Source organism: Canis lupus, chromosome 6 (assembly GCF_003254725.2).
Source record: "Canis lupus dingo isolate Sandy chromosome 6, ASM325472v2, whole genome shotgun sequence".
Classification (NCBI taxonomy): domain Eukaryota; kingdom Metazoa; phylum Chordata; class Mammalia; order Carnivora; family Canidae; genus Canis; species Canis lupus.
The window spans coordinates 61,881,623-61,902,282 of NC_064248.1; the positions used below are offsets into that span (position 1 = coordinate 61,881,623).

At 34.7% G+C, this 20,660-nt stretch overlaps 1 protein-coding gene across 4 annotated transcripts in view; it reads left to right on the plus strand.

Annotated features, from left to right (window-relative positions):
- COL24A1 (collagen type XXIV alpha 1 chain) overlaps window positions 1-20,660 on the plus strand; it is a 387,744-nt gene that overhangs the window by 129,351 nt on the left and 237,733 nt on the right. For all 4 annotated transcript variants that reach the window (XM_025417772.3, XM_025417773.3, XM_025417774.3 and 1 more), the window contains exon 21: window positions 5,158-5,211. In XM_025417772.3, the coding sequence (XP_025273557.3) occupies window positions 5,158-5,211 (54 nt within the window). The remainder of the gene's footprint in view (window positions 1-5,157; window positions 5,212-20,660) is intronic.

Below are 20,660 nucleotides of genomic sequence, written 5' to 3' on the forward strand. Positions count from 1 at the left end.
ACATAATTTTTTAATGGAAATTATACTCTGAGTGATGTACTTTTTATCTTTCAATCAGTAAGTTCTTTGAAATGTTGTTTCTTGGTAAGGACAACCATGTCTTGTCATTTGATTTACATTTTTTTTTTGATTTACATTTTGATTGGTAAATCTGAAAGGTTAAAAAAATTCTTTTATATACATATGTTATCATTAAAGTTCAGTTGAGCCAGTTAATTCTAATTTTTGTATTTTAAAATCTGTTGTTTAAAAGGTAAGACCTTTACTTGGTAGTAACCCAGATAGGAACTTTTAACATAATAAAAATGTTCTGTGGTTAAGTTTCTAAAGTGTCCTATTTGAGAAGAAAATATATTTTTTTCTCCTTTTAATAGCTGTACTGATGTATTTCTGAGCTTTCAAATAAAGTTTTAATTTTAAAAATTCAACTGATATGACTATAAGATCAGATTATCAGTATCTTTTTTTAAAAAGTTTTTATTTAAAAAAAAGTTTTTATTTAAGTTTCAGTTAACATAATAGTATAATACTAGTTCCAGGTGTACAGTACAGTTAGTCATTTAGCACTTCCATACATCACCCGGTGCTCATCACAGCAAGTGCACTTCTTAATCCCCATCACTTATTTTCCTCTCCCGTCTCCCCTAGATTACCTCTCCCCTCTCCCCTAGATTAACCATCACTGCAATCTCTATAGTTAAGAGTCTGTTTCTTGGTTTGCCCCTTCTCTCTTTTATTTTCCCTTTGCTTGTTTCTTAGATTTCACATATTAGCAAAATAATATGGTATTTGTCTTTCTCTGACTGACCTATTTTGCTTAGCATAATACTCTCTAGCTACATCTATGTCATTGCAGATTTCAAGATTTCATTTTTTTTTGTATGGCTGAGTAATATTCCATTGTGTGTATATGTCTGCGGGTGTACCTCACTTCTTTTCCTTTCATTAGTAGATGGACTTTTGGGCTATTTCCACATCTGGTTATTGTAGATAATGCCACTGTAAACATTGGGATGCATGTATCCATTGGAATTAGTATTTTTGTATTCTTTGGGTAAATACCTAGAAGTATGATTGCTGGATCATAGGGTTGTTCTATTTTTAACTTTTTGTGGAACCTCCATACTGTTTTACAAAGCTGGCCAGTTTGCATTTCCATCAACAATGCAATGCTTTCTTTTTCTCCGCATTATTACCAACCCCTGTTGTTTCATGTGTTGTTGATTTTAGCCATTCTGATAGGTGAGTGCTTTTCCTCTATGATCAGGAACAAGTCAGGATGTCAACTCTCACCACTTTTATTTGGTTTGGTACTGGAAGTCCTAGCCACAGCAACCAGATAACAAAAAGAAATAAAAGGCTTCTGAATTATTGACATCTTGTTGTCTCTAATTCCCCTAGTCTTTGTCACTTTATGTCTTTTTAATATTGCTTTACTATTATTTTAATGTCTAAGAAGGAACAGATATTCATGCATATACTTAATATTCCATGTTTACCCAGAAGTCACATCAATAAACTTTTTCTTGCTGTCTTATTAAAAAATAAAGCACAGATGCAGAACTATATAAAACAAATGTGTATCACAAAGAGTTGTAAGACAGACACTATTTTAACTGCTACACAGGTCAGAATAGAACTGCCAGTTATCCCCAGAAGCTTTTTTGAATCACAACCCAACCACAAACCTTTCTCTCTCCCAAAACTTGGCAGTGCTTTTTTTCTTTTATGGTTTGTCATTCACGTGTGAATCTTTTAAAACTATGATGTAATTTATTTTATTAGTATGTCATTCAGTCTACAAGCTTTCTTTCCATTCCCTTTTCCCCCCTTATAATTTAGCTGTTAAAGATCCCCCATCATGTGACCTGGAAAGTCACTTACAGAGGCCTGGCCACATTCATTTTTTGTTTGTTTGTTTTTGGTGAGACTATAGGCGATACTGTGTTCTTTCATCAGAAAGCACATGATGTCCAGTTATCTCTCTCTTTTTTTTATGGTGTTAGTAACAGCTGATTACTCATCTGCCCAGATGTATTAGATTTAGGGGATTGCAAAATAGAGACATGTTTGCTGTATCATTCCTTTTTTATTTGTTAGCTGAATACATCTCCTCATCTACTATTTGGTTAGTAGTGGCACAGTATATATGGGAAAAGTAGAATAAATGCCTGATTCTTCACCTTTCTAAACCAGTTTTCAAAATAAGGAGTTAACTTCCTTTCATCCTCTATAAGTGGGCAGTTCTTTAATTGTTGTATCATTACCAACTTATGAATTTAAACATATTTGATATGTTTCAATCCATTGTGATCTTGTTCTTACTGAAGTTCATATTATCACATATCTACCCGTTATCTTCTTCAATCCCCCCTCAGTATTTTTAATATAACCTTAGATTTGACACTTTTTATAGTCTTTTTGCTTTCTAGAATGACAGGGTGTTTCAGGCTCTTCTGCAGGATTGACAGGAACTATGAATTTATCCATGGGGATGCTCTGAACCAGTGGTTGTAAACAAGTACCCAGGGGCCAAAAGTAGCTACCAGACATTTTTTTTTTCCCAAAGGAAACAAGTCAGTCACTCAACAATGACAGCAAAAACAAAACAAATCTTTTAGCACTTACTATGTACCAGATGTTATACTAGTTGTCCAAAATATTATAGTTCGTAAGACATAAAACTGCCTTCAAGAAGCTTACAATCTGTTGAAGAAAATAATATAGCACTACATTAAGTGAACTTGTAGGACTCTAGGATGGTGTGAGATTTCTTAGAAGAGACCTAAGTAATGGTTTGGGGATCAAAAAAAGATTTGGAAGCAAAATATTATTCAATTTTTTTGGTTTGTCTTTTTTTTTTTCTCTTTATGTTCATTTGTTTTGTTTCTTAAATTCCACATATACGTGAAATCATATGATAATTGTCTCTCTGGCTGACATTTCCCTTAGCGTAATACTCTGTAGCTGCGACCATGTCATTGCAAATGGCAAGATTTCATTTCTTTTATGGCTGAGCACTATTCCATGCCACATCTTAATCCATTCATCAGTTGAACCATCAGTTGATCCATCAGTTGATGGATATTTGGGCTTCTTCCATAATTTGACTATAGAGAAGAAACTGATGGTTACTGAAGGGGAGGTTGGCAGGGGGGATGGATTAAACAGGTGGTGAGTATTAAGGAGGACACTTGGGATGAGCACTGGGTCTTGAATGTAAGTGATAAATCATTGAATTCTATACCTAAAATTAGTATTGCACTGTATGTTAACTAGCTGAAATTTAAATAAAAACTTGGAAAAAATGTTACTCAATTTTATAACATAAGTCTTCCAGGTGAAGAAAGATGAGGGAAAATTATTTAGACAGAGAAAGCATAAATGAACCTGATTTCCTTTAATTAGAAAAGCAATCAACAAGTCTGTATTAAACATACTCTATTCCCAATCTTTTTTTTTTTTTTTCTATTCCCAATCTTAAATCTGGTCCTGTGACCAGTTTTTCTGTTATCATTGACTTTCCTCTTGCCACAGATGTCCCTAAGTAATATTTTTCTCCATAGGATACACATTTTTTAAAAGATTTTATTTATTTATTAATGAGAGATACAGAGAGAGAGAGAGAGAGAGAGGCAGAGATATAGGCAGAGAGAGAAGCAGGCTCCGTGCAGGGACGTCCTGAGCCGAAGGCAGACGCTTAAGTGCTGAGTCACCCAGGCACCCCTAGAATACACATTTTAAATCAGAATCAAGGCATTTCTGTCCTGATCTTGATTGGATGAGTTAGTATTACTCTCTTTTGATTTATCTTTCCAGGGTGAGTATTCTAAAATCAACCTTGCAATTCGAGGTTACTTGTGGACATTTTTATTACCATCATATTTACTTCTTCACTGGACTACTTTTTCTAGCTCAAATTCATATTTACTTGCAACTTTTACTTTTTTTTTTTTTTTTTTTTTTTTTTTTTGCAACTTTTACTTTTTAAGATGCTGATTCTTGGGGCTCCTGGGTGGCTCATTCTGTTAAGCATCTGACTGACTCAGGTCATGATCTCAGGGTCCTGGGATTGAGCCCCACATTGGGCTCCATGCTCAGCAGGGAGTTTGCTTCTCCCTTTGCCTTTCCCCCTGCTCATTCTTTCTCTCTCAAATATATCAAATAAAATCTTTTAAAAAAATTATGCTGATTCTTATACTTGTCTTGCCTTCTCTTCCTTTGCCCAAATCAGCAGGAAGTATTGAAACAGCTTTATCTGTGACAAAATCAATAGAGGTAAAACTACACTTACTAGCTTATTCTCATTCTTGAAACTGATCATGATGAATCACATTCTAATTCATTATTTTAGCAAGAACATTGATTGATCTAACCATTTTAGAGCAACACTCTAGACTTTTCCCCAGCACAGTTTTATTTAACACTACAGCCCCTTTCTATTTCTTGAGTCAACTATTTTAGACTGTTAAAATATAATTTCCAAAAACTAAAAAATTGTGATTCTCAGGCAAATATAAAGTAAATATGGGTGGAAAAATTTTTTGAACTCATTAATGATGAAACCAATAAGATGCTAAGATGAATTTGAGAGAATTTGAAGAACCAGGTATTTATTAACGATTAAATATGGGAATGCTAGATTAAGATGATTAAGTTAGATACAAAACTGATTAATATCCTGTATACCAACTTATAACCTTTATGGTTATTTTTTTCACGAGACAGAAGTTATTTGCATTTCTACCTAACAAAAATCTATAAGTTAACATGTAGTTAGTAAACAGTGAATTTAACATTACATTCACCTAATCCTTGGGTGTCCCATAGGTCATTGAAAGGACCTATTACGAACCTTTTGCAATGTTGTAGATGGTTTTGGAATGAGACTTTGGTTCTCTTAGACTGAATTAGAGAATATTCTTTGGGTCTGAAGATTGTTTCTGAATAGCTAGTGAAGTTCTGCTTTAGTATATTTTGTCAATTTTGTATTCCAGTGTTAAAACAACTGCCTAATAATTCACCTTTAATATTGAGTTTTTGAGCAGTAAAAATTACTTTAACCTGGCATGAGAGAATGGTAAAGGAAATTTTCATATGTTTAACAGATATACAGTAATAGCTATTGAGTAAACTCTATATTTTTGTGTTCCCTAGGGTTTTCCAGGAGATATTGGGATTCCTGGACAGAATGGCCCTGAAGGATTAAAGGTAAAAAAAAAAAAAAAAGAAAAAAGAAAAAAAGAGAAGAAAGCATTATATTTAGAGGGTTTTTTTTTTTTTTATCTCAAATACCAATGAATCGGTAAAAAAAAAAAACTACTTTAAGAATATCAGTATATGTCTGGATATTTTTGAGCTATCTCAGGTGCATTTAATGAACTGTTCAGCGTATTTCAAGATAATCAGGAAGCAGCTTGCATGTTTGGTTGTTCTTTTGGCACCCTTTGTTTAGTTAGAGTATATTATCCAACTTCTTGGTTCAGGTCATTGACAATGATTTTCCTTCTTCGGTACAGACATAGATTAGAGAGATAATATTTTAAAAAAACAAATCACTGAAAAAAGGATTTCTTGGAAGAGATGAAAAAAATCTAAAAAGCCATAATCTACGATAGATGGATGAGAGTTTTCTGGCTGCTGAAACCCTTTAGGATCCATAAAATATCTTCTGATTAAAATATAAGAAAGCTTATAGTATCCTAGAAATTATATATAGCACAAAATAACTGAAGAAACCCAAGCATTTTTAACTTCCTTTACTGTTGTCACTTATATATTACTAGAAATTTACAAAATTTTAGTTCTTTTTTATTTATTGAAGTATAATTGTGATATCTTATTCTGTTAGCTTAGTTACTATCTGTCATCATATAAAGTTATTGAAATATTATTGACTTTATTCTCTATTCTGTACATGATCTTCCTATGACCCGCTCGTTGATTTTCTAACTGGAAGTTTATATCTCTTAAGCCCTTCACCTATTTTGCCTCCTTGCCCTGACCCCTCTCCTCTGTGGTAATCAACAGTTTGTGCAACTGTTTCTGTTTTATTTGTTCATTTTTAGTTTTTAGATTCTACATACAACTGGAATCATGTGATATTTATCTTTGACTTATTTCACATAGTATAATGCCCTCTAGTTCCATCCATGTTGTCACAAATAGCAAGATTTCAAAAAAAAAAAAAAAACAGCAAGATTTCATTCTTTTTTATGATGGAATAATGTTCCGTTGTATATGTCTGTCGCATCTTTTTTTCCACTCATCTATCAATGGACACTTCCATATTTGACTATTGCAGGTAATGCTGCAATGAATATAGGGGTGCATTTATCTCTGAGTTGGTGTTTTGATTTTGTTTGGATAAATACCCAGAAGTGGAATTATTGGATCATATGATAGTTCTCTTTTGATTTTTTTTAAGGTTTTATTTATTATTCATGAGAGATGCACAGAGAGAGAGAGGCAGAGACACAGGCAGAGGGAGAAGCAGGCTTCATGCAGGGAGCCCAACGTGAAACTCAATCCCGGGACCCCAGGATCACGCTCTGGGCTGAAGGTGGCGCTAAACCGCTGAGCCACCCCGGCTGCCCCTCTTTTGATTTTTTTGAGGAAATTCCATACTGTTTTCCAAAATGGCTGTACTAATTTACATTCTTATCAACACTGTGCAGGGATTTTAGTATTTTTGTCTTTAAATCTTTATGCTAACTTTTTAAGTGGCTGATCTACTCCTTTACCATATATATTTGCTTTTACCAGTGGGATTTTTTTCTTTCATATATTTTCTTTTGTTTTTAAGATTTTTAAATTTATTTATTCATGAGAGACACACAGAGAGAGAGAGAGAGAGAAAGGCAGAGATATAGACAGAGGGAGAAGCAGGCTCCATGCAGGGAGCCTGATGTGGGACTCTATCCCAGGACTCCAGGATCATGCCCTAGGCTGAAGCCCGCGCTAAACTGCTGAGCCACCGGGGCTGCCCTCATATATTTTCTTATTTCTAATTCTGGGCTTTTCTTTTTCAAGATTCAAGATTCTTTAACATTTTTTGTAAGATTAGTTTAGTGGCAATGGACTTCCTTAGTTTCCTTGTCTGGGAAACTCTTCATCTGTTCTCTAATTCTGAATGATAACCTTGCTGGGTAGAGTATTCTTGGGTATAAATTTTTCCCTTTCAGCACTTTCAATATATCCTGCTACTCTCTTCTGACCTCCAGAGTCTCTGCTGAAAAATTAGCTGACAGTCTTATGGTATTTCCCTTGTACATGATTATTATTTTTTTTCTTTTGCTGACTGCTTTTCTTCTTTCTTTCTTTCTTTCTTTCTTTCTTTCTTTCTTTCTTTCTTTCTTTCTTTCTCTTTCTTTCCTTTCTTTCTTTTCTTTCTTTTTTTTCTTTCTTTTCTTTCTTTCTTTCTTTCTTTCTTTCTTTCTTTCTTTCTTTCTTTCTTTTCTTTCTTCTTTTCGTCCTTCCTCCCTCTCTCCCTCCCTCCCTTTTTCTTTTTTCTTTCCTCATTTCTTGCTCTCTCTCTTTTGAAACTGAGAGAGTATGTGTGAGCTGGGAGTAGTGGGGGCAGAGGAAGAGGAAGAGAAAGAGTCCCAAGCAGGCTATACACCCAGCACAGAGCCTGATATGGGGCTTGATCTCACAACCCTGGGATTAGGACCTGAGCTGAAGTCAAGAATTGAATGCTTAACTGACTGAGCCATGCATGTACCCTCTCTTACTGCCTTTAAGATTCTGTCTTTAACTTTTGCCATTTTGATTATAATATGTTTAACTAAAATATGTGTGGGTTCATTCTTTAGAGACTCTTATTGCTTCCTGGACTTGGATGTCTGGCAGCTTTGATGGTTGTGGGTCAGGAGGGTTCTGGGAAGCACTCTACTGTAGCCGTCTTAACAGGACATTAGAGCTGGAGTAGGACCAGGAGGGTTTCTGGGCATGCTGTGCGAGGGGTTGCTTTGGAGTGGGCACAGGCTGGGGTAGGGGGAGGCCCAACTTGTTGGGTGGTTGTATCAGGTACAGGCTATGTAGTCCCATAACATGTCATGTTGGGGCTGACTTGATGGGGTGGCTGGAGCTGATATAGGCACAGGCTAGGGGGTTCCTAGGCAAACTACCGGGACCCCTTTGATGGGATTGCTAGATCAGACAAATGCTGCAGGGTCCCAGAGCATGCTGTGCCAAGGCTATATTAATAGGACAGTTGGAACTGAGGTGGGCACAGCTGTGGGGGCCTCAGGCATGCTGTACTGGGGCCATATTTTGGGGACAACTGAAGCTGAGGTGGGCAAGGACACCAGGAGCACTGAGATGGCACTAGCAGATTAGCTAGAGCACCTGTACCCTATTCCTATCTGTGCCATCAAGGTGGAAGGATAACATAAAACATGGTGCTCACCAGCTCTTTTGATTTTGGGGAGAGTTCCAGCAATTTCCTACCCATTTGGCAGTCACTCTAGGATTAGTAAATTAATTTCCTTCACTTATAGCCTAGTTTCCCTTTAAACCACTGCTCTTCTTTGCCTCATAGTGGGCAATATCTAACTGTGAACTCCTCAGTAGTATCTCTCCCTGCTGCAGGTTACCACAATGGGAGTGGAGTTCCCACTGTTACCTTTCCTTTATCTCTCCCACCCTGATGTGTGCAGTCCTTTATCTTTTGTTGTATAGAAGTTGTTCAATGAACCTTCAGTTTTTCTTGAGAAGACTTATTCTATATGTAGTTACAAATTTGCTGTGTGCATGGGAGGAGGTGAGTTCAAGGTTGTTTTTTTTTTTTTTTTTTTTTTTTCCCCACTGTCTTGGATTGCCTCTACACTAAGTTTAAATATCAAGGTTTCAATATGCAGACTCACATAGAATGAGCATTATAAACAAATCAAGTATTGTTAATAAAGACATGAAAGGATGAAATAGCCTGAAGTTTAGAGAATAGACAGGTTATGAAGTACAATATAGCTGCTGTGGAAGGTTTGTTTGAGTGTAGAGGAAGTGATAGATGGAGCTTTAATAATAGCTATATTTTGTTAGTCTACTATAGTGGCAAATACTGTATGTGGCACTATAATAGATGTCTTACACACATCTCACTTAATCTTCACAACATTATGGGGTAGGTATTACCCCCATTTTACAGATGGTTAAGTAATGCCTTACCGTCATATAACTATCAAGTGACTTAGGATTCTAACCCAGACATGATTTTAAAGTCTGAGTTCTTAACCACTTAGCTTTGGGATGAAATTGTGGAAAATATTCAATACCATGCTAAATAAAGTGTTTCTACTTTATCTATGGGCATCATGAAGCAATCATAGATATTTAAGTAGTAAAGTGTCCTACGTGATTTACATTTAAAAAGGTACCTTTTGTTCAGTATGGAGGATGGTTTAAACAGGGGGGAAACTGAAGACAAGGAGATAAACTAGAAAAATAGAAAAGGATTTTAAAAATCTGAAATAGAACATTCAATCAGCAAATATTTATTGACTACATCTTATATGACAGCCATTGTGCTAGATGCTAGACTATTGACAAAGATAAAATGTGTTGATCCCTACTTTCAAAAAACTTATAATATAGAAAAAGCTATGCAAGAAAACTTTATAATGACCATATGAATTATATACAGTATGTAACACTGTGCAAATAATGGGATAGGGAATTCAGATTATGTTTTGCTGAGAAGGTAGCACTTGAGCTGACTTGACAAATGAATAGGAATTTGCATATAGACAAGGGAGATGTACGGCATTCAGGAAAAGGAAACTTGTGAGAGGATGAAAGTGCAGTATGTGGAACATATTTACACTAAAAATTATTCATTGTTTATTTTTTTTATTTATTTATTTTTATTTATTTATTTAATTTAATTTAATTTAATTTATTTATTTATTTTTTTTATTCATTGTTTATATGAAATTCAAACTTAACTGGACATCCTGTATTTTATCTGGCAACCCTATTGGCCACTTACAAACTTTCCATACATATATATATGTATGGAAAGCAATATTTCTCCCTTCTTTTCTGTCTCCATAGAAGAAATATTTTTCCTCTTCCTCAGTATTCAAGTTCCATACACGTTTTACATCAAAACTTCTCTACCTCCTGCACAACCTCATGCCATCTGAATTGTCACCTTTATGCTGATCTCTCCCTTGAATCAAAATTTCTCCTTTGCCATTAAAACCCGTTTTCACTGCCAATGTTGTAGGCTAGGCCTTTTTTATCTTTGACTAGCATTAGTAATGATCCTTCATTTGTTTCCTAGCTTCCAGTCTGCAGTTTTTTCAAATCTGCTTCCAAGCTGCTGATGGAATAATGTTTGTAAAGTACAGATTTTATCATGTCTCCCTTGTGTTTATATCCTTCAGTGATTTCCACAGCTTCCAGGTTAAGGCTTATACTTCTTTACTTTTTACACAAGGCTCTTTATAACCTACCTTCTGTCTTCAACTCAATTGTTTATATCACATTACCATCACTCTTCCAAAAGCATTACTCTAACTAAACTATTTGGAGTACCAAACCCTGACATACTTGTTCAAATCTCAAAGCTTCCAGTGTGCTGTTCTTTTTGTCTGGTTATCTCTCTACCTTCCTGTGCCCTACTTTATCTGGCTAACAGACATCACATACTACATTATCCAGGAAGCATTCCCTGTTTCTTACAAGTCTGATCAAGATATCCTTTCTCTGTATTCCTGAAAAAAATCTACCAAGCAGTTACTTACATGTATTACAACTGCTGACTTGCTTATCCCTCTATGAGGCTATGAGCTCTTGAGAGAAGAGACTAATTGATTTTATAAACATCACAATAACCATAATAATATCCATAGCTTAAGATAGGAATGCAGGAGAGTTTGGCTGAATGGATGATTGATTGAATGACTGTATTCAAAAACTATTTTGGAAATAGAAACAATTCAACTTGGTAATTTATTAAATGAAGATGATGGGGGAAAGAGAAACTAAAGATAAAACTGAGACTATGACTTGAGTTATTGACTTAAATAGGGAACATGGGAGGAGTAGCTTTAGAGGATGGGGAATACAAAAGTTTTATTTTGGGTGTACTTAGTTTGAAGTACCTGTTTGACATCAAGGTAGAAATAATAAATAACAGTAAACCAAGCTTAAAAGTAGAAATAGTAGCATGAGGGGATTTTGAGAGAGAATGGAATATAGAGAATGGAGTTGATAACTTCTGTAATGTTTAGTCCTTCACCTGCTGCATACTTAGGAACTTGAAGCATATATAAACACATCCATTCATCCATTCATTTAGAATTTCATTTATTTAACATATATTGAGTTTCTCTTATGTGTTAGGCCAAGTAGTAAATGTGAGATTATAAAGATTTCTAAACTATGGTTCCAGGCACCCCCGGTGGCGCAGGGGTTTAGCGCCGCCTGCAGCCCGGGGTCTGATCCTGGAGACCCAGGATCGAGTCCCGCGTCAGGCTCCCTGCATGGAGCCAGCTTCTCCCTCTGCCTGTGTCTCTGCCTCTCAGTCTCTCTCTCTCTCTGAATAAATAAATAAAAAAAAAAATAAACTATGGTTCCTCCCTTGGATGAGGTAACAGTTTTGTGAGAGATGCCAAAAAAAAATCACAAAATGTTGTAAGAAATGCTATACAAAAAATTTGAAGTGCTATGAGAGCCTCCATAATTAAGAAATAGATTCTGCCCTAGGCAATTGAGAATTACTTTAAGAGGAAGTAATAATTGAACTTAATGTTTTCAAGAATGCATGTCATACTAGGTGAAGAACCAGGTAGCTTTCTAAATTCCTTTCAGTTTGGAAATTTTGTTTCCAAACAAAATTCACTTTTGTCAAGAAAAATATCAGAAAACTGAAGAAAACCAACTCTTCTCTTGAATAATGTTACAACAGTGATCTTTAAAACTTCCTTCTCATTACTTATTTAAGTCTTAGAGTGTTTAAACATGGGACAAAACCCCTGAAAACTAGATGTTTTACTGAATACCAGAGGTTGAATTTCCGATGAGTAATAATCACTTTGTGGATTCTTTATCTAAATGTATTCAATAAACATGAACTTGAAGCCTCATCAGCAACAATGTCATTAGACTAATTTGGTTGTTTATATATCACTGAATTTTAGAATAAAATATTTTAGAAGAGATGAAAAGAACCAGAAAATTTTGAAGGAAGAGGGACGGGATTTAGTGTTGTAGTTTAAGAAGGGTCTGGTTACGTTTTTCTTTGCGGTGCTTCCTATTTTTATTGAAGTTGTTTTTAGAAACAAGGGAAAAACAGAGTCAAACATACTGACACTATTAGCATGATGAATTTTTTTAGTAGTGTGCGCTGTATCATGGAAGCATCTTAAAACTTTTATTTTAATATACATATCTTAATTGGAAAGTAGGGACAATATAAATTACTAAAACTCTGTCAAGGCTATTTAAGGTGATCATCAAGACAATTATGTGCACTCTATGTGAAATACATGGTTACCCTATTTGTAAAACAATGGGTTCTTTCCAGAGCAATTTGGCACAGCTCTAAAGAAGCCTTTTATTTTCTCTTCATTTTCTGCCAGTTGACTAAAAACCTCAAACTAAGATTGAAAACTTATGTTGATTATGGTTCTATTGATTGCGAGAATGAGTGTGTATGTATATGTGTATGTCGATACAAAACATGGTTTAGGGCGAGCCTTTTTTAAAAGCCACCCAATTTGGCCATCTGCTTTTAAGTAACATTAGAAAAACCACATCCTTTGCTGCTAACTGCAGAAAGTGAGTACCCGATAAATATTCTCTGTTCTCCAGTAAACAGAGGAGTAATTTATTTGTTGTTGTAATGATTTGTGTTGTTACTTGGCTATGGAATTAAGGATGGTAAAACAGGTTGGTATTTTCTGTTGTATAACATCTCTGATAAGTTTTTAGAGAAAGCCTACTATTTGTGAAGTTATGTAACAGAATATGGAAATAACCTTCACAGTGAATTATTAAAATGTCATGTGATTATCTGTATGATAATGTGAGCTAACTTAGTAAAAGGAATGTGTATAATTCCAAATAGTTTTCTAAGATTACCTTGACCCTGCTCTGAAGATTCACATTTCATATACTAAATCAAGGTTTCTGATATTAGCCATTTTATTCTCCAGACTTCATTTAGTCAGCTAAGAAGTACAAGATTGTACAATGGGCAATGTACTGTATTAAGCAATTACTTGAAAACAAGTTTAAAACATGGCTTTCTGTCTGCTAGGAACTTGTAATTTTCTGAAAGCGTGAGATTTCCACATGTGAAAAGTTAAAAAAAGCATAACTAGGCAGCACATAAGTGGACAATAAGGAGCTCAGGGAAGGGGAGAGAATGACTAATATGGCCATTTTTCTGAGAAACTTTACAGAAAAATTAGGATGTTGAGTTGTTTGGGTTGGATTTGGCCAGATAGAATCAAGGAATGAGAGTCTTTATAGAACAGGTACAAAAATGAATAAAGGAATGGAGGGTAAAATAAACCTACCTGTCTTAAAAAGAAAGTTAGGAGTTAGATTGTGACATATCTTAAATATAAAGCTGAGAAGTTTAAATACTAATAAGCCAATAAGCCCATAGAAGATTTTTGTTGTTGTCGTTGTGATAAAAACACATTACATAAAATCTACTCTCGTAACTAATTTTTAAGTGTGTAGTATAATAATGTGAACTATATGCACATTGTTGTACACCAAATCTATAGACAATTTTTACTTTGCATGACTGAAAGTCTATACCCACTGAACAGCAACTCTGCATTTCCACCTCTCCTAACCTATGGCAACCATCATTCTTTCTGCTTCTATGACAATGACTATTTTAGGCACCTCATATACATAGAATTATACATTATTTGTCCTGTGCCTGGTTCATTTCCCTTAGCATAAGGTCTTCAAGGTTCAACCATGATGCAGCATATGTAGTCTAAATACGCACATTTTCTTTATCCATTCACCCATCAAAGGGCATGTAGGTTGTTTCCAGCTATAGGCTATTATGTAATGCTGTATTGAACATGGGAGTGCAGTTATCTCTTTGAAATCCCATTTTCCAGTCTTTTGGATAAATACCCAGAAGTGTGGTGACTGGATCATATGGTAGTTCTATTTTTAATTTTTGGAGGAACTCCATACAGTTTTCCATAGAGGCTGCACTATTTTACATTCCCACCAACAGTGCATAAGGATTTCAATTTCTCTACATCCCGTCAACATTTATTTTCTGATTGTTTGCTTATAATAGTCATTGTAACAGGTATGAGGTGATGTCTCTTTGTGGCTTTGATTTGCATTTCCCTAATGATTAGTGATGCTGAACATTTTTATATATACTCAGTCGTTTGTATGTTTTATTTGGAGAAGTTTCTGTTGAAGTCCTTTGGCCATTATTTTAAGTTATTTGGTTTTTGCTGTTGGGTTCTAGGAGTTCCTTATATATTTTAGATATTAAACACTTATCAGATTTATGGTTTACACATATTTTCTCCTATTTTGTAAGCTGCCTTTTCACTACGTTGTTTTTTTTCTATGCAGAAATATTTATGAGTCTATTTTTGCTTTTGTTGCCTTTGCTTTTGTGTGAAATCCAAAAAACCAGTACCACCACCAATGTGATGGAACTTTCTGCCAGTGTTTTCTTCTAGGATTTTTATGGTTTTAGGTCTTATATAAGCCTTTAATGCATTTTGAATTGATTCGTGTGTATGGTATAAGATAGCATCCAATTTCAATCCTTTGCATATCCAGCTTTCCTAACATCATTTCTTAAAGAGACAGTCTTTTTTCCCTTGTATAGTCTTAGCACTCTTGTCAAAGACTATTTGACCATATATGTGTGGTTTTATTTCTGAGTACTCTATTCTGTTTCACTGGTTTGTGTATTTGTCCAGTACCAAACTGTTTGAATTATTATAATGTTTTAGTATATTTTGAAGTCAAGAAATATAAGACCGGGCAGCCCGGGTGGCTCAGCGGTTTAGCGCTGGCTTCAGCCTAGGCTGTGGTCCTGAAGACCCGGGATCAAGTCCCACATCGGGCTCCCTGCATGGAGCCTGCTTCTCCCTCTGCCTGTGTCTCTGCCTCTCTCTCTTTCTCTGTCTATCATAAATAAATAAATAAATCTTTAAAATTCAAACAGGGATTTAAAAAAAAAGAAAAAAGAAATGTGAGACCTACAGCTTTCTTCTTTCTCAAGATTGTTTTGGCTATTGAGGGTTCTTTGTGGTTCCATGTGAATGATAGAACTGGTTAATTTTATATTTGCCATTGAGTTCTTGCCAGGGATTACACTGAATTTATAGATTGCTTTTGTTAGTGTAGAATATTTTAACAGTATTAAGTCTTCTAGTCCATGAACATGACATATCTTTACACTGTTGGTGTCATCTTTAATTTCTGTCACCAATGTTTTGTAATTTTCAGTGTTAACAAGTCTTTCACCTCCTTGGTTAAGTTTATTCCTAAGTATTTTATTGTTTTTGATGCTATGGTAAATGGGATTCTTTTCTTATTTCATTTTCAAATTGTTTGCTGTCAATGTATACAAATGCAGCTGATTTTTGTATATTGATTTTGTATTCTGCAACGTGGTTGAATTCATTTATTAGTTCTAACAACATGTTGGTAACATCTTTAGGATTTTCTACATACAGGGTCATCTTGTATGTCATCTCTGAGCAGGAATTTTACTTTTCCCTTTCCTACTTGGGTGCATTTTTTTCTTTCTGGATTAATTGCTCTATCTAGGACTTGTAGAAATGATGGGAATGAGCATTCTTGCCTTGTTCTTAATCTTAGAGGAAAGCTTTCAGTTTTCCACTATTGAGTATAGTAACTGTGGACTTTTCATACGTGGGCTTTATTAGATTGAGGTAATTTCCTATTTTTTAGATTGTCAAGTATTTTATCATGAAAGGGTATTGAATTTTTTCAAATGCTTTTCCTGTATCTATTGACATGATCATGTTATTTTTATCTTTTGTTCTGTTAATATGGTATATCACATTGATTTTCATATATAAACAATCCTTACATCCTAGGAATGAATCCCATTTGGTTATGGTGTATGGTCCTCTAATGTGCTGTTGAATTCATTCTGGTAGTATATATATTTTTTTTTTTTTGCTAGTATTTTTTTGAGGATTTTTATACCTATGTTCATCAGAGAATTTGGCATGTGATTTTCTTTTCTCGTAGTGTCTTGGTCTGGCTTGGTATCAGAGTAATGCTGGCCTTATAAAATGAGTTTGGAAGTGTTCTCTTCTTTTCAGCTTTTTGAGAGAGTTTGAAAAGGATTTACATCAATTCTTTTTTTTTTTTTTTTTTTTTTTTTTTTAATGTTTTGTGGAATTTTCCCAGTGAAGTTGTATGGTTCTGTGCTTTTCCTGGCCGGGATGTCTTTTATTACTGATTCAATCTCCTTATAAGTTAGAGATCTGTTGGATTTTGTATTTCTTCATGATTCAGTTTTGATAGGATATATGTTTCTTGGAGTTTTATCTATGTCTCCTAGGTTATCTAATATGTTTGTGTGTAATTGTTTGTATTAGTGTCTTATGATCCTCTTTCATATTTTTATTTTTTTAAGTCTTTTTTAGTCCAGATAGACATTTGTCAATTTTGTTGATTTTTTTTAATAGTCTTTTTTATATGAATTTTTATTTATTTATGATAGTCACACACACACAGAGAGAGAGAGAGAGAGAGAGAAAGAGAGGCAGAGGGAGAAGCAGGCTCCATGCACCGGGAGCCCGACGTGGGATTCGATCCTGGGTCTCCAGGATCGCGCCCTGGGCCAAAGGCAGGCGCCAAACCGCTGCGCCACCCAGGGATCCCTGTTGATTTTTTTTAATAAATAATAAATTTATTTTTTATTGGTGTTCAATTTGCCAACATACAGAATAATACCCAGTGCTCATCCCGTCAAGTGCCCCCCTCAGTGCCCATCATCCATTCATTCCCACCCCCTGCCCTCCTCCCCTTCCACCACCCCTAGTTCGTTTCTCAGAGTTAGGAGTCTTCATGTTCTGTCTCCCTTTCTGATATTTCCTGCCCATTTCTTCTCCCTTCCCTTCTATTCCCTTTCACTATTATTTATATTCCCCAAATGAATGAGACCATATAATGTCTGTCCTTCTCCGATTGACTTATTTCACTCAGGATAATACCCTCCAGTTCCATCCATGTTGAAGCAAATGGTGGGTATTTGTCATTTCTAATGGCTGAGTAATATTCCATTGTATACATAAACCACATCTTCTTTATCCATTCATATTTTGATGGACACCGAGGCTCCTTCCACAGTTTGGCTATTTACCCCAAAGATGCAGATGCAATGAAACACCGGGACACCTGCACCTCGATGTTTATAGCAGCAATGTCCGCAATTTTGTTGATTTTAAAAAAACCTATAGTTTTATTATTTTTTTTCTATTGTTTTCCTATTCTCTATTCACTTATTTATGCTCTAATTTTTATTATTTCCTTTTATCTCCTAACTTTGGGCTTAGTTTGTTCTTTTTCCAGTTTCTTGAGGTGTAAAGTTAGGTGGCTTATTTGAGATCTTTTTTTAATGTAGGTGTTTACCATTTTAAAATTCCCTCTTAGTACTATTTTTATGCATCCCATAAATTTTAGTGTATTGTGTTCTCATTCTCATTTATCTGAAAATATTTTCTAATTTCCCTTTTGATCTCTTTTTTGAAAGTGCAATGCACACACGAAATAAAAGAAGAGACAGACACAAAATACTGTGGGGATCAGGGGACCAATGCAAAGCCTGCAAAGGTCCCAAGCTCATAAAGGCTGCTGCTTTTACTAGATGCATTGTTTAACCCTATGTATTTGAAAGAGAGATCTCTACATTAGATAAGTCAGGTAATACAAAGAAGCAGGCTTAAAATAACTTCTAACAAACATCCCTCCCATGTAGGGTGCACAAGGAAGTTTCAAGTATGATGAATAGTCCACTCTGGTGTTCTAGTTGGTTGCATCTTGCGTTCAGGACTTACTGCTCTTCTGTATCTCTTTGTCACATCATGGGATGCATTTTTCAGGATCATATATATTTTTTAAAGATTTTATTTATTTATTTGAGAGAGAGAGAGAGAGACAGAGGGAGAGCACAAACAGGGGAAGCAGCAGAGGGAGAAAGAGAAGCCGGCTCCCTGCTCAGCAGGGACTTGATCCCAGGAGCCCAGGATCATGACCTGAGCTGAAGGCAGATACTTGACTGAGCCACCCAGGTGCCCCTCTCAGGATCGTGTATTAACAGCCTCTTTTCTTAGATCTATTTATGATACAGCAGGCCTGTTTCCCACATTCAAGAGTGTTATTTAATTTCCTCCTATTTGTGACCTTTTTTGTTTTCCTTCTGCTATTTGTTTTTTTTTTTTTTTCCTTCTGCTATTTGATTTCTAGTTTCATTTCATTAAGGTCAGAAAGAATAGTTGATATAATTTCAATTTTATTATATGTGTTAAGACTTCTTTTGTGACCTAATATGTAATCTACGTGATCTGTGCTGGAGAATTTGCATATTTAATATGGCAAATATGAAACATGTGCATAGCTTAAATAATGATGAAAAAACTATATTAACATTAAGAAATAGACTTATAAGCTTCTTGAGTGTTCCTCACTAATCATGTCTGTTTCTTCCCTTCTTGCATTTATAAACACTCTCTTTTTTTCGCATCTGTGTATACACTCTCATAGTATTTGTTGTTTTCCTTGTTTAGGAAATTCATACAAAAGGAATTATACTGCATAAGTTCTTCAATGATTTGGTCCTGCCATTCAGTCTTATCTTTTTTGTGTACCCTAGGTTGATGCATGTAATTACGGCTTATTTATTTTTACTGCTATAGAGTAAGCCACTATGTATATACAATTTTTTAATCGATACTGTTGTTAGACAATTATGGCCTTTCTTCTTGAGGTTAATTTTCACAAATTTTACATGTGTGCTTGTAAAGAATTTGTAAACTCCAACTTGAGGATTCATTGTTCTATATATGGCCATTAGATCAAGTAATTTTGCTATTTCAGTCTTCTCTATTCCTACTGATTTTTATTTGCTAGATCTACTAATTTCTGAAAGATATGTTGAATTTCTCTCTCTAATACTAGATTTCTCAATTTATTTTTATTCATTTTTACCTCATATTTGAAATTTATAAGTTGCACAAACATCAAGAGTTTTTAATCTCTTCCTGGTGAATACAGCCTTCTATCATTTAGTGACCCTCTTAATTCTAATAATCTGTTTTATTTTAAAGTCTACTATGTCTAACATTAATTATTTCAACTCTTTTTGGGCTGGTGAATCTCTTGAATATCTTTTTCTACTTTTTTTGACTTTAAATTTCCCTGTATTTTTGTTTTACGTGTGTTTCTTATAAATAGCATATAACTAGTTTTGTTTTGTTTTTTAATTCAGATTTTACAACTTTTCTAAGATTATAAATTGGTCTTGGAAGAGAAAGGAAAGAGGGTTTATGTGCTTCCTGAGAGTTATTTTTAATTTCTTGGTCATTGGTACCATTCATGCAGGTAAATAGCTGCAGTGAGAGAATAAGGCACCCTAGTGGTGTTGTTGTTGTTTTTGATCACTCAGCCCTCTGCTGGTTATATCTTGCATATGGAGCTGAGCCAGTTTCTTACACATACACAATAATCTGAAATTGTATATTCATCAATGGCTTTGAGCCCCAGGAGTTGTTAATAAGTTTTTGGTGTCTGCTTATTTTATGCTATAAATTTTTAGTAGCCTATCAAAATTCAGCACAAAATCATTTGCAAAGATAAAAAATTTATGACCCTCCCAGAAAAGATTTTTGTCTTTCATCTAAGTTCCCATTATACTTTGGTTCTACTTCTATTTCCATTACAATTATTTACTAATTTTTATTTTAAAGCGCCATCATCTATAATAAATTATGAATTGATTAAAAATAGGAACTGTATTTTATTTGTATTTGTATACCCAGGGCCTAATGCTGTGCTGTTTATTGGACCTTACCCGTAGAGGAAATTAATAGATGGTGGATGAAAAAATGAATGAACAATGAATTAAATAATTAAGCATAAGCTGTCCTGTGATAGAATTTAAATATCAGAACAATCTGATTCCATATCTTACATCAGTCTAAATACTTAAAACCTATCACTTTGAGACCAAGAAGACTATTTTGGATATTAAAGAGTTAGAAATTATTATATCACAAATATAAACTCAAAGTGGATGAAAGACCTAAATGTGAGATAAGAATCCATCAAAATACAAGAGCAGAACACAGGCAGTAACCTTTTTGAACTCAGCCACAGCAACTTCTTGCAAGACATGTCTATAAAGGCAGTGATGTGTGGAGCATTTTTTCATGTGCTTGTTGGCCATAGGTAGTTCTGACATTGGAGACATTGGAGAAATGTCTCTTCATATCTTCTGCCCATTCTTGACTGAATTGTTTGTTTTTTGAGTGTTGAGTTTGTTAAGTTCTTTATGTACCTTGGATACTAGCCCTTTATCTAATATGTCATTGCAAATATCTTCTCCCATTCTTGTAGTTTTGTTGACTGTTTCCCTTGCTGTGCTAAAATGAACAAGCCTGGAAGCAACA